The sequence below is a fragment of the Carassius gibelio genome, chromosome A7 (genome assembly GCF_023724105.1).
Source record: "Carassius gibelio isolate Cgi1373 ecotype wild population from Czech Republic chromosome A7, carGib1.2-hapl.c, whole genome shotgun sequence".
Lineage (NCBI taxonomy): Eukaryota > Metazoa > Chordata > Actinopteri > Cypriniformes > Cyprinidae > Carassius > Carassius gibelio.
In genome coordinates, this window is record NC_068377.1 from 34291716 (window position 1) to 34306590 (window position 14875).

The following is a 14875-nucleotide window of genomic DNA, read 5'->3' on the forward strand; positions in this document are numbered from 1 at the left end:
GAGACAAGACCGGACGGCGGCTGAGTGAGAGTGTCTGATATTTATGGTGCTGTCTTGATTGGGAGTGCCAGGTGTGGTAAATCAGAATTCAGGTGAATGTGATCTTGGGAAATGAGGAATGTGTGTGGTAGGACCTGGCGGATCCGTGACAGTACCCCCCCCCCCCCCCCCCCCGCTCCTGAGGACCGTGGGTTCCGCTGACGTCGAGGGGGCGACCTCTGGGCCTCGGAGCAACTGGGATGTGTGGAAGACTGGGTGAATCCTGTATTGGGGTGGGAGACGTAATTGAAAGGCTACCGGATTGACCTCCTTGATGATTTTAAATGGTCCAATGTATTTGGGACTCAGCTTTTTACAAGGTAAACGGAGACGGATGTATCGTGTGGAGAGCCAAACCTTGTCCCCAACCTTGAAATTGAGCGTTGGGGCTCGCCTGGCATCAGCCTGTTGTTGATGGCGTCGGATGGCTGCTTGGAGATGATGGTGTGCTGAGTCCCAGACCCTCTCGCTCTCTTGGAACCAGTGCTGGATGGAAGGGACTTCACATGGTTCTTCGGTCCATGGAAACATGGGGGGTTGGTAACCGAGTACGCACTGGAAAGGGGTGAGACCTGTGGTGAGTTGTCGAAAGGAATTCTGTGCGTACTCGGCCCATGGTAGAAACTGGCTCCAAGAGTTCTGGTGGCTGTGGCAGAAGGTTCGGAGGAAGCGACAAACCTCTTGGATTTTGCGTTCTGTTTGTCCGTTTGTTTGAGGATGATACCCAGATGATAAACTCACAGTCACATCAAGGAGTTTGAAGAACGCTTTCCATACTCTGGAGGTAAATTGTGTTCCTCTGTCCAAAACTATATTCTCTGGGATGCCAAAGTATCTGAAGACGTGTTGGAAAAGACATTCCGCAGTTTCCATAGCTGTGGGTAAACCTTTCAAAGGTATCAGTCTCAGCATTTTGGAAAATCGATCTACTATAACTAAAATGCAAGTGTTACCTTGTGATGCAGGGAGGTCTGTAGCAAAGTCCACTCCAAGATGTGACCATGGTCGTTGTGGAACAGGAAGAGGTCGTAATTTACCATGAGGAAGATGTTTGGGTGTTTTAGCCATGGCACAGTCCTTGCACCCCCTCACGAACCTTCTGATGGCCATGTTGGGCCACCAGAAGCGATGTTTTAGCAGCGAGAGGGTTTGCTGTGTGCCGGGATGACCAGTACCCAGAGAGGTGTGGGCCTTGGTGATGAGAGGTGTGCGGTGTTGTAAGGGTACATACGTCAATCCTGCTGGGCAACCCGGTGGAGTGGTGGCAGTGTCAGGGATGATGTCGTCTTCGTGCCACTCAATAGGACAAACAAAGATTTTCTCAGGAAGGATGGTTTCAGGCGGTGAGGTATCTTCTTCTGGTGAGAAAATTCTGGACAGTGCGTCAGCTTTACAGTTCTTTGACCCTGGACGGTATGAGATGGTGAAATTGAAACGTGTAAAGAAAAGGGCCCACCTGGCTTGTCGAGGGTTCAGTCTTTTTGCTTCTCGGAGGTACTGGAGGTTTTTGTGATCCGTTAATACTGTAAAGGGGTGGCGAGAACCCTCGAGCCAATGTCGCCATTCTTCTAAGGCCAGTTTGATGGCCAGTAGTTCACGGTCGCCAATATTGTAATTTTTCTCCGCCGGGTTGAACTTGTGAGAATAGTAGGTACAAGGATGGAGACGAGCTGGGGTCCCCTGCCGCTGGGAAAGGACGGCTCCTACCCCTGTATAAGATGCATCTACCTCCACGGTGAATAGTTTGTTGGGGTCTGGGTGAACAAGTATGGGAGCTTGACAGAAAGCGGATTTGAGTTGAGTGAATGCTTGTTCAGCCTCTTCGCTCCATTTCAACTGTTTGGAAGCACCCTTTAAAGCAGATGTGAGTGGAGCCACAATCACGCTGTAATTCTGAATGAACCTTCTGTAGAAGTTGGCAAATCCTAGAAATTTTTGTAGCTCTTTGACTGTGGAGGGTTTCGGCCAGGTCTTGATTGTTGCCACCTTCCTCTCGTCCATACTCACTCCGTGGTTGGAGACATCGTATCCAAGGAACTTGATCTCAGATTTGTGGAATTCACATTTTTCTGCTTTGGCAAAGAGTGAGTGTTCTCTTAATCTTTCCAGTACTTCTCGAACCTGTAACACATGGGTCTCAAAGTCTTTAGAGTAGATGAGGATATCATCGATGTACACTATCACTGAATCATTTAGCAAGTCTCTGAATATTGTGTGCATGAAATCCTGGAAGACTGAAGGAGCATTGACTAGACCATATGGCATTACGAGATATTCCCAGTGGCCAGTAGGAGTCACAAAAGCAGTTTTCCATTCATCTCCAGCTCTTATTCGGATCAAATTGTATGCACTACGTAAGTCTAGTTTTGTGAAGATACTTGCTCCACGGAGCTGTTCTAGTGCTGATGGGACGAGAGGAAGGGGATACCGGAACTTACGGGTGATGTTGTTAAGTTTGCGATAGTCTATACAGGGGCGGAGACCTCCATCCTTCTTCGTCACAAAGAAGAATGAAGAAGCAGCAGGGGATGTCGATGGACGTATGTACCCTTGTTCCAAGGCTTCGGAGATGTATTTATTCATGGCTTCTTGTTCTGGAAGAGTGAGGGAATAGATTTTACCTTTAGGCACTGGTTCACCCGGAAGGAGGTCAATCGCGCAGTCCCAAGGCCGGTGAGGTGGTAACCGTGAAGCTCTCTTGGGACAGAAGACATCCTTGTAATCTGAGTACTCCTGAGGGATTTGTACAGAGACAGTTTCTTTAGGACTTTCAATGGTTGTGCTGTGAAGTTTAACACTTACTGGACGTGCATGGGGTTGAGGTCTTTCAGGGAAGCAATGTGGAAAGCAGTTATCACCCCAACGTTTCACCTCTCCAGTGTCCCAAGAGAGCTCCGGGTGATGTTCCATTAACCATGGTCTTCCCAAAATTACGTCGGCGGTGGAATTCTCCAGGACCAGTAGTTTGATGGTTTCTCGATGCAGGACACCCACTGTCAGAGTGACCTCACAAGTTTTATGTTTGATGTATGACCGGTTGAGTGGTGTTCCAGTGATGGATTGTGCTCTTAGTTTCGGTGTGATGGGTTCCTTCTTGATGTTAAATTGTTTGCAGAGTTTTGCGGAGATGAAGTTACCCGCCGAACCAGAGTCAAGGAGGGCTGTGACTATAACCGACATATGGTGAAGAGACAGTTTAACGTTAGCAGACAGGGGTGTATAAATGTGCTTTTCTGGTTGAATCGTACTCACCAGGGTTCGTGATGGGCGGACAGGACAATCAATAATATGATGTTCATGGTTAGCACAATATAGGCAGAGTCCCTGTGTGATGCGACGTTGACGCTCTGACAGTGGAATGCGGGTGGAATCCAACTGCATGGGTTCTGGTCCTGGAGACAGCGATTCTGGTGGGCGAGTGAGTGCAGTTTGAGATGTTCGGCAAGATACCATCCTATTTTCAGTGCGGATGGCTCTCTGGATGAATCGTCCGATGGTATCATCAAACGCTGATAACTGGAGACGAAGTTCTGCATTCAAACCGTTTCGGTAGGTGGTAATGAGCGCCCGTTCATCCCATCCACTAGCAGCCGCTAGCGTGCGGAATCGAAGTGAGTACTCTGCCGCCAAAGTTTTCCCCTGTTGAATATTATACAGCTCATCACAGACTGAATTATCACTTTCGGAATATCCAAATACCTCCAGCAAATGTTCATGAAAAGCGCGATAGGAGAGGAGAACTGGTCCATTCTGTTCCCGGATTGAAACAGCCCACTGTAGCGCCTTTCCGGCAAGTAAAGAAAGCATAAATGCTATTTTGCTGCGGTCTGTGGGGAAACGGTTAGGTTGCATCTCAAAAATAAGTTCACATTGCAAAAGGAACCCTTTGCACTCATTCGCCTCACCAGAATACGGTTTAGGATTGGCCATTGGGACTGCGGTAGCGATAGCCTGGTTGATAGTTGATGTGGACAGTGTTTGTAGCAGTTCTGCCCGTAGCGTGTCCACAAGTTGTTGAAATGTGTCTTGTTGAGACATCTTCGGTGTTGGTCCGGTCTTCTGTCAGGGACAGAGGACTACGGAGACAGAACTGCAATACAGATGACAAGTTTATTGAAGTGATGTTTAAAGTAGAGTGAAGGTGAGATGAATGGTAGTTAATCACGGATATGAGTCCAGTGCACACAATGGATGGTTTGCCAATGGTGGATTCCTCGAGGAAGATGAAGGTCAAGCGGTTCTTTGTAAACAGAAATAGATATGGGTCAGGAGAAGTCGCAAGCATAAGAGTATGCCAGTAGAGACGAGACCGGACGGCGGCTGAGTGAGAGTGTCTGATATTTATGGTGCTGTCTTGATTGGGAGTGCCAGGTGTGGTAAATCAGAATTCAGGTGAATGTGATCTTGGGAAATGAGGAATGTGTGTGGTAGGACCTGGCGGATCCGTGACACATATCTAATTTTATCAAATATTTCAGCTTTATAATAACACTTAACACCATTGTTATTTTCATATTTTTATATCCCATTACAGTATTTATGTTTTAGCTTTTTTATTATTATTAGTTTTCATTTTATTTTACTTTTAATTATTTTGTTAGCAGCTTTTGTATTTTTATTAGTTTTTTATATATATATTTCTACTTAGATTTATATTTAATTTCATTTTTAGTTTAGTTTGTCTACTTAAACTTATTTTAATTCATAAGGAAACCTTTGTAATTGCATTAAAGTTTTTTATTTATTTAATATTTTAATTAATATAATATTTTTATTTAACAACACTTACCGCCAATGTTATTTAAGTATTATTTATATATTATTGTAGTACTTCTTATCCTTTTTTTATTTGTTTTTATTTTTATTTTAAAACAGGTTTTTGTACATTTCTTATGTGCCTTAGTCATTTTTATTAGGTTTTTGTTTCAAATTTCAACTTTTTATTTCAGTTTAGGTAATTTTAGTACTTCACCTTAAACTTATTTTAATTCATTTAGTTGCCAAAGCAACAAATTTTACATCAAATTTTTATATTTATTTCAATTAAAAAAACAAAGTCAACATTTTTTTCCTCAAAATCTTACATAATCAGAATTTAATCACAATGAGCCCTATTTTATTCTTCAATCTGATATCTTCACCTGTGCCAACACTGACATAAAACAGTACCCTTGTCCTGGCAGGTATTGTTTTACTAATGTGGCAGCGAGCAGGTCGCCTGCTGTCATAAAACAAACGTGTCCCTAAGCCACCGTCAGCACACAATCAGGCCCTTCACTGATGTTCAAAATCATCTCGCTCTTGTCTAAGGCCTGTCTACAGCAGCTGAAACCTGAGCGGATTGAGTGAAAGGCCTAGCACAACCTCTATACAAGCTTTCCGATTCTGTGTTGCTGTCGCCTGCAGAGGAACAATAACTTCCTTCTGTATTATTGATGCCTGAGGGAGCGGCGTTCACTCAGCAGCATGGAGCTCAGTTGGCTGCAGGAATATTAAATGAGAAACTTTACTCCTCATGCCTCTGACTAACTACTCAGATCGCACAGCAGTGAGCTTGTTTGTTTGCTCTGTAGTGCATATGACTAAACGATGCTCAAAATATAGCTAAGGACAAAAAAATGTAATAGGTGCTGTCTGACAGTCAAAGGAGCTCGTAGATCCAAACTCCAGACAACTTCAGTCTTTCTAATTAAGACAACTTTCTTTCTAATGTCAGACCAACTAGAGCACCAAAGCATTTGGTCCAGTGTATCATATAACATTAACATTTTTACATTTAATCATTTAGCAGACGCTTTTATCCAAAATAACTTACAAATGAGAACAATAGAAGCAATCAGACCAACAAGAAGAGAACAACAACAGTATACATAGTTATATATAACATACAAATCATACATGATAGACTTTTAGATATACTTCTAAGATACATATTCTCCTCAAATTAATGTGTTGTCAGACATGCATACTAAAAAATGCTGTATATACTCACCAAATATTTTTAGCCCCTTATTTTCACACCTCTGAATCATTCTTCTCCATCTGGTTGGGACTATTAATTCCTGCATACCTAAAATAATGCTATGAAAAAGCCTATTCTAAGAACCACTTGTTCCAATGGGAAAAAAGACTAGCAATCCAAGTTCAGACAGTGATCAAGATAAAATAATTAATAAATAATATTACAAAACAATAGGACAAAAGCAAGACTGTATAATGACTCAATAATAGTCTTGTCTTTATTCTTAAGATTTTTAATACCATTTAAATTCAAGAATTCTAATTGTTAAGAATATCACAAATAACTTTTTTACCTCTTGTCTTGACTAACATGTATTAAATCCACAAAAGTAGGATGTTTAATTAATTTACTGAGTTGTTGCAATTAGGATTAAGCAGGGCTACATACTGTAACGCTGGTCATTCAATACTACAAGTATTTAGCATATAAATTCTATTGTGACATTTAATGTCATTAAAATAAAACATCTCACAAACTTTACATTCAAAATGATCGGTGTTTGCTATTTAATAAACCAAATACAAAGCAATCGTATGAGCTGAATAGTTTACAATCAGACTAAAACCTGTTAACTAATGTGTAATAAATACTTAAAATTCTTAAGAAAATATTTGGGAACATAAGATTATTTTTAAAGAATTGCACTTGAGAACATTCTTATGAATTTACAGCCTTGAGTATGGCATTTTAACTTAAAATATCCAACCGTTATTCGTAATTGCATTTTTACTAGTAACAAATCAGTTAGAGAGCTCTCTAATTCAGTTCTTACTAGTAAAACTTCAATTTTAGAGCTCTCTAATTGAATTGTTACTAGTTAAAATGCAAATATGAAAAGTAATGCTGGGAATATTCTGGGCTTAAACGGCTTGCCATCCTCAAGAAGTACAGTACAAAGAGATGCGCTTGGGCTAATTTTGAAATGAGAGGCAGTGCAATTGTCTGATATTGCTTTTATACAACAGCTCCATAAGTTAATGTAAAGTAACTTATATTTAGACACAATATTGCAAGTTTTTTTTTTACTGGTTCCACTGAAAATGTAGTTACAAGCAAAGCCACAGAAAACCATTGTAATTCACAGAATTTGTATATTTTGTTTCTGAATGATTCAGTGTCATTGAACAATGTGATTTGGGTAGTGATTAAATGATTCATACATGACGTTCTGATCCAATGAGTCACAAAATGAATGAATCAGCGTTTCTAAACGAATTGGCAGAATTATTCATTGAGTCACTCGTAAAGTTTCGTTGCTAAATGACTTGTAAAATAAACAATCACTTGTCGCCACCTGTGTCGATGTACACAATTTGACAGCCTGTCTGGTTGCAAAGTCTCAACGCTGTTGAAACGCTATAAAAAATAAATATGTGAATGGGAAAACGGACTTTTCTACCCCATTTGTTAGAAGTGAAACACAAAAATGAAAGGAGTCATAAGGTGCAATTTCAAGTTTTCATTTTGGAGTGTTTCAAGCTCTTGGTGCATACTGAAGATCTGTAAAGCTGCAAAGATATTCTTTATCAAAGTCAGAACTCTGCCACCCCCCCACTCCCCCTAAAATGGCTCATTCACGACACTGGTGCTCCTCAGGGCTCTGTCCTCAGCCCACTCCTGTACTTCCTGTACACACATGACTGTGCAGCCACACACATCTCCAACATCATCGTCAAATTCACGGATGACACAACGGTGATAGGCCTGATCACCGAAAACGATGAGACAGCCTACAGAGAGGAGGTGAGCACCCTGACTAAATGGTATCAGGAGAACCACCTCTCACTCAACGTCGACAAGATCAAGGATCTGCTGGTGGATTTCAGGAGACAGAGCAGAGAACACACACCCATCACCATCAACAAGTAACCTGTGGAGTGGGTAAACAACTTTATGTTCCTCAGCGTTCACATCAGTGAGGATCTCAGATGGTCTATATACACTGTTGCTGTGCTGAAGGAAGCACATCAACACCTCTTCTTCCTGAGATGGCTGAGGAAGTTTGAAATGAGCCCCAGCATCCTCAGACCATTCTATACTTCGTGTAACACTCGTGCAGTGATTTTGCCTCCTTGTTAGTGCATCAGAGGTTTGGATTAAGTACGAGGTGTGGCAGTGAGGACCCAGGAGAGAGGGGTTATATTGGTGCCGTGACCCGGATGGGAGTGAGGTAGAGACGAGCAAGTAGGTGCTGTGCAGGTAAACCTTACTCCCCTTATCTTAAGAGATGCACTAGCGGTAGTCATTTAGCCTCCTTGTTAGTGTGTCCGCCTCCCATGCCGGAGACTGGGGTTCAAGGCCCACTCGAAGTAAGTACGTGGTGTGGTGCTGAGGACCCGGGAGAGAGGGGTTACACATGCAACCACATAGCTCTGCAAAGGGTCATGCGAACTGCCCGCTTCATTCTTGGAGGTGAGCTTCCCTGCCTCCAGGACATCTACACCAGGCAGTGTAAAAGGAAAGCCAGGAAGATCATCAGAGTCTCCAGCCACCTGTCCCACAGAATGCTCTACATACTGCACTAAATACAATAATGTATTCAGTGCACATCCATGACATTTTGCCTGTCCAGTATGAAGTTATTTTTGATTCAAAACAACTGAACACCTGTGACAGTGCGATTTGTAGTTGTAGAGAAAAGCCACACATGTGTATCAGTAAATTTGAAGCCACAGAGAGAAATGTTTTAAGAGATGCAAACCTGTAGACATTTTTTCTCTCCTACAAACACAACACAACAGTTACACCTTTTCAAATTCTTCATTGCGGGTGCACGAATCCTATTCTACAAATCACACATTTAGAAACTCGTACGCTCGCATTTTTGAAACAATTGCTGCAGTGAATGTGGAGCAAAACGCATTTACACACCCGCATCAAGAAATGTGAAGTCGTGGAGAAATGTTGAACATCTGCAAATCAGTACGTGAATTCATCAAATGAGAGTTGCACACTTGTAGAATATTTTCTCAGAAATGTCTTGTATATTTTTCTAACACAAACACAAAGTACATAACTACAGCTGCTTGAATCTGCTGCGATGAATTTCAAACACTGTTTCTCGCTTTCAAGTGACAAGTTTCGCGCTCTCCCTTTTGCACTGAGATATTTGGTTCAAAAGTGATTTGTGCATCTGTAGAGGTAGTGGGCGGGACTATTTAGAGATTACAGAATTTCAGCCAATCAGAAGAGCTACTGAGCCGGTAGATATACTCCCCAAGCAGTTTTACGCCCCTGTTGTTCCTCATGCGTCCAGTAGGGGGAGGCTGTATATTAGTTTATGAGCCCAGTCATATGTAAGAACAGCAGACCATATCTATATGTATGATAGCAGCAGACCTTCTTGAAGCGATACGTATGAGGTATGTTAAATAATCTGCTAAAGTTATTGTTGTTGATTGTATTGTGTAATGAAGCAACATTTATTATTTATAAAAGTGTCACGGGGTGAAGAACCACTCGACAAGAGGTACGTGAAATCAAAAGCCCCGGAGGGTGGGTTTATTGAAAAGTGAAGGGTGCCTGGTGAAGTGTCCTGATCTGCTTTCCGCTGGTTGGTGCTCCCCGTGTGCTCTCCGTGCTCCTCTGTGCCAATCAAGGGGAAAGTGGGTGTCCAGACGTGCTCCAAAGGGTGTGGGCTGTCGGTCACTCGCTGCTTTCTGTGGGGATAGGAGAGAGGGGTTAGTCCAGCTTCGCGTTCTGTTTGAGAACCTCTTCTCAGTGCAAGATCTGCTGCTTTTCAATGTGCTGGCTGATGGGGAGCAGCTGTGACCGATCAGCCGGTGACGAGGACGTGCAGGTGTTTTGGTTTGGTTTCCAGGGCGACGCTGATTCCTCTGGGAGTGCTCGTCACATCCCCCCCCCCTAAGCGTCGTTCTGGTCCTGCGAAGACATGTAGAAAGTAGGGGTGAGATTAGGGGAGGGTGGGGAATGACCCCTGACAGACCTGCATAAGCTGTCCAGATCCGGGAGAGGCCATCGGCGTTCGCGTTGGCGGCCCCAGCTCGATGGCGGACTTCGAAGTGGAAGTCCTGGAGCGCTAGGAACCAGCGAGTCACCCTGGCGTTGGTGTCCTTGGCGCGGGCCATCCACTGTAGGGGCGCGTGGTCGGTTACCAGGGTGAACTTGCGGCCCAGGAGGTAGTACCGGAGCTCCAGGACTGCCCACCTGATGGCCAGGGCTTCCTTCTCCACAGCGGCGTATTTCCTCTCGGCGGGGGACAGCTTCCTGCTGATGTAGATGATCGGATGCTCCTCACCTTCCTGAATTTGGGAGAGGACCGCTCCTAGTCCTGTGTCGGAAGCATCCGTCTGCAGCAGGAAGGGGCAGCTAAAGTCCGGGGCGCGGAGTACCGGCGAGGACGTGAGTGCTGCTTTCACCTGGGAGAAGGCTTCTTCCGCCGACGGGGTCCAGCATACTTTCTCCGGCTGCCCCTTCCTGGTCAGGTCTGTCAGGGGGGCGGCTAAAGAGGAGAAGTTGGGGATAAAACAACGATAATAACCCGCCAACCCCAAGAAGGCTCGTACCTGGGTCTTTGTCTCCGGTCTTGGTGCGGCGTGGATGGCCTCAACTTTCTTGTCTTGCGGCCGGATGAGTCCTCGGCCGACTTGATAGCCCAGGTACTTGGCCTCAGAGAGGGCTAGGTGGCATTTTCGGGGGTTGGCGGTAAGTCCAGCCCGCCGGAGCTCCGAGAGCACCCTCCGCAGACGATTCAGATGTTCGTCCCACGCCTCGGAGTGGACCACGACGTCATCCAGGTAGGCGGCCGCGTAAGCTTGGTGAGGCCGCAGGAGGATGTCCATCATCCGCTGGAACGTCGCGGGGGCCCCATGTAGGCCGAAGGGAAGGGTCCGGTACTGCCAGTGGCCACTGGGGGTGGAGAAGGCGGTTTTCGGCTTGGCGGCCTCGGAGAGCGGTACCTGCCAATAGCCCTTGGTTAGGTCTAGGGTGCTGATATACCGGGCCCTTCCTAGCCGGTCCAGCAGTTCGTCCACCCGAGGCATGGGGTACCCGTCGAATTCGGAGACTTCGTTCAGGCGGCGGAAGTCGTTACAAAAGCGGAGGGTGCCATCCGGCTTTGGGACCATCACAATGGGGCTGGACCACGGACTCCGGGATGGTTCTATTACCCCCAACTTTAGCATCTGTTGGACCTCTTCCTCAATAGCCTGCCGACGAGCCTCCGGGACTCGGTAGGGCCGTTGCCTAACGACGACTCCTGGGGGCGTCCGGATATGGTGTTGAAGCACGTTGGTCTGCCCGGGCTGAGAGGAGAACACATCCTGGAACTGACTGACCAGGTGCTGCAGCTCCGTCTTCTGGGCAGCCGAAAGGTGGGGGTTGATATCCACAACCACGGGCTCGGTGAGGCTTAGGGCAGCTACTTGGTCCCGGGTCCCCACCCATTTCTTTAGGAGGTTGACGTGGTAGAGTTGCTCCGCCTGCCGTCGTCCCGGCTGTCTCAGGCGGTAAGTGACCGGTCCAACCCTCTCGACGACCGAGTAGGGCCCCTTCCAGGAGGCCAGAAATTTGCAGGCGGAGCTGGGGACCAGGACCATGACGCGGTCTCCCGGTTGGAACTCCCGTGGCTGGGCTGTCCGGTCATAATGACGTTGCTGCGCCTGTTGGGCCCTGGTGAGGTGTTCCCGGACTAACGGCATCACTCGGTCGATCCGTTCCCTCATTTGCCGGACATGTTCGATGACGGTACGATGCGGGGCCGGCTGCTGCTCCCACGCTTCCCGGGCCACGTCCAAGAGGCCCCGGGGTTGACGGCCAAACAGGAGCTCGAAGGGGGTGAAGCCAGTTGAGGCCTGGGGAACTTCGCGGATCCCGAAGAGCACGTAGGGGATCATGAGGTCCCAATCCCGCTTGTCCTCCGCCGCCACACGTCTGAGCATTTGCTTGAGGGTCTGGTTAAATCTCTCTACGAGGCCATCAGTCTGGGGGTGATAAACAGTGGTCCTCAACTGCTTCACCCGCAGCAGCCGGCAGAGGTCAGCCATTAGCCGGGACATAAAGGGGGTTCCCTGGTCAGTCAGGATCTCTGAGGGGAGGCCGACTCGGCTGGCCAGCAGAAACAGCTCCTGGGCGATGGACTTTGCGGTGGCCTTCCGCAGGGGGACTGCTTCTGGGTACCGGGTGGCATAGTCGACGATGACCAGGATGTGCTCATGCCCTCGGGCAGACTTCGGCAACGGCCCCACTATGTCCATTCCAATCCGCTCGAAGGGCACCTCGATGATAGGCAGCGGGATGAGCGGGCTGGGGGGAGGAGTCCGGGGCGACGTGGCCTGACAGGTCGGGCAGGCCTGGCAGAACCGCTTTACCTCGGCGTCCAGGCCCGGCCAATGGAAACGGTCGCGGATGCGTTGGGCAGTATTGGCTGCCGCGAGGTGTCCTGCCATGGGGTGGGAATGGGCCAGCTCCAGAATGGTCTCGGTCTTGGCACGAGGCACAACTAGTAACTTTTTCTCCTCCCCCCTACGCTGGGCGACACAATACAGCAGGCCATTCTCTACGACAAAATGTGGGAGAGGGTGGGGCCGGGGGAGGACGTCCTCTCCATCCACGACTCGCACCTGGCTCCAACAGTGCTTGAGTCGGTCGTCCTCCCGCTGTTCCTTGGCGAAAGAGCCCCCTCCAGCGGCCTGTTGGTAGACATCATAAAACAGATTAGTAGATTGGGAGGGGGCCTCACCTTCTCTCCCACTGTCGGAGACGAGCAGGGCCGGTCGGCGGCGGGGTCCAGGCGGCCGCCTCGGTCTTCGACGGTTCCCCTTGGGGCTGGCAGGCTGGGTAGCGGCGGACAGCAGCTTCTCGAAGCCGGGCCAATCCCTTCCAAGCAGTACGGCCACCGGCAGGTCCTTCACCAGGCCTACCTCCACTGGCCAGGTGCCTTGGGGGGACGAAATGACCATTTCACGGGCCGGTACTTGACGAGTGTCTCCGTGCACACAGGTAATCGGTAGGAAGTTTTTCCGGCCGCTTCGCGGGGCGCACAGCCGCGCCTGGATGAGGGTGACCGCACTGCCTGAGTCCAACAGGGCCCGGAACCGTCTTCCATCCACCTTCACATCTGCTTCGGGGGCTCCCGCCGGCACCCGTTGGTGAAGGATGCAGCCTGCCAGCCAGGCTCGCGGAGGCGACGGTGGTTCGGCACTTGGCATGGGCTCATCTCGCGGTGGGGGAACCGTCGGCCTGCTGACGGGTCGCGCGGTGCCTTCGAGCGGGCGTCGCTCCTGGACCACCCTCCGGGGGAATGGCGGCAGCCGGTCCCCTGCCCCGCTGGGATGAACGGCATCCGCCAGCTCGATCGCCTCCACTAGTTCCCGGACGTCACGTGGGTCCCTCATGCCGACGGCCTGTCGGTGGGCGCGAGGTAGTTCGCGCAGGAGGCGATCGACCACCACTCGTTCCGCTACCTGTGTTGGTGTGGGGTTTCCTGTCAACAGCCAGTGCTGGGCGAGGCGGCTGAGTTCGGCTGCCTGGGCACGGGCTGGCACCCGGGGCTTGTATTCCCACTCGTGGAACTGCTGGGCGGCACTTACAGGGGAGAGGCCCAGCCTCGCCAGGATCTCTCGCTTCACTTCGACATAACTGTCGGCACTCGTCAGGGGAAGCGAGAAGTAAGCCCTCTGTGCTTCACCGGTGAGTAGGGGTGCCAGCGCACGTGCCCACTCGTCCTCTGGCCATCCCTCTCGGTGGGCAGTGTTTTCGAAGACCTGAAGGAAGGCTTCCACATCGTCATCGGCCGTCATCTTGGGCAACAGACGGGTGGCTTGTGCCCGAGGCTCAGGTAGCGGAACGCGCTGGGCCGCGGCCGCCCGGACGGCGGCGAGTTCATCCTCCGTCCTGCCCAGGCGAGTGGCGAGGTGTTCCGCTATTTGCTGCTGGCGGATGCTAACCTCAGCGAGGCGTTGTAAGACGTCCTCCATCGCGGGGCCGCGCGTGCCGCCTTCCGTGGTGCTGCTGACAGAAAGCAAAAAAAAATTAGGAGTTGGGGCGGTGACCTTGTCGGTGATTCCTCACTGTTTTGCCTGCATTCTCCACCACTGTCACGGGGTGAAGAACCACTCGACAAGAGGTACGTGAAATCAAAAGCCCCGGAGGGTGGGTTTATTGAAAAGTGAAGGGTGCCTGGTGAAGTGTCCTGATCTGCTTTCCGCTGGTTGGTGCTCCCCGTGTGCTCTCCGTGCTCCTCTGTGCCAATCAAGGGGAAAGTGGGTGTCCAGACGTGCTCCAAAGGGTGTGGGCTGTCGGTCACTCGCTGCTTTCTGTGGGGATAGGAGAGAGGGGTTAGTCCAGCTTCGCGTTCTGTTTGAGAACCTCTTCTCAGTGCAAGATCTGCTGCTTTTCAATGTGCTGGCTGATGGGGAGCAGCTGTGACCGATCAGCCGGTGACGAGGACGTGCAGGTGTTTTGGTTTGGTTTCCAGGGCGACGCTGATTCCTCTGGGAGTGCTCGTCACAAAAAGATTGATCAATTAAATATCAATTAGCGATATCAATTCAAAAGATGGGTCAATTTATTTCGAGGGGCAAAAGTACTTGATTGAGTCAGATATTCTGTCTGACTCAAACTTAACTAACCACAGTCCATCATCAATGGACAAAAAAAAAAAAAAAATCAAAGTGGCTTGACACTTTTTCCAAGTGTTCCATCAATATTGTTCATTGAAGATCAGGAGCGAATTGATGTTATCTACACTCAGAAGACTTCAATTCTGGGCAGCACACCTACACACACCCACAGTGACCAGATCCGATTCATTATGGATGTCCCTTTTCCAGAGGTAGGTCTTGTGTGTTAGTT

The 14875-nt window shown here is 48.5% G+C and overlaps 1 protein-coding gene across 1 annotated transcript; it reads right to left on the minus strand.

The window, feature by feature from the left end:
• Positions 1–9506: 9506 nt before the first annotated feature.
• Positions 9507–13438, minus strand: LOC128017346 (uncharacterized). The gene is made up of 2 exons (XM_052602699.1): positions 10008–13438; positions 9507–9720 (listed from the first exon to the last, which is right to left on the minus strand). Exons 1-2 carry the CDS (start codon positions 13414–13416, stop codon positions 9707–9709), a joined length of 3423 nt encoding a protein of 1140 aa, XP_052458659.1. The 5' UTR covers positions 13417–13438; the 3' UTR covers positions 9507–9706.
• Between the last annotated feature and the right edge of the window lie 1437 nt (positions 13439–14875).

What these genes read in the sequence shown, in the direction of transcription:
- LOC128017346 (XM_052602699.1), bottom strand. Translation starts at nt 13,416, where the DNA reads ATGAGGGACCCACGTGACGTCCGGGAACTAGTGGAGGCGATCGAGCTG.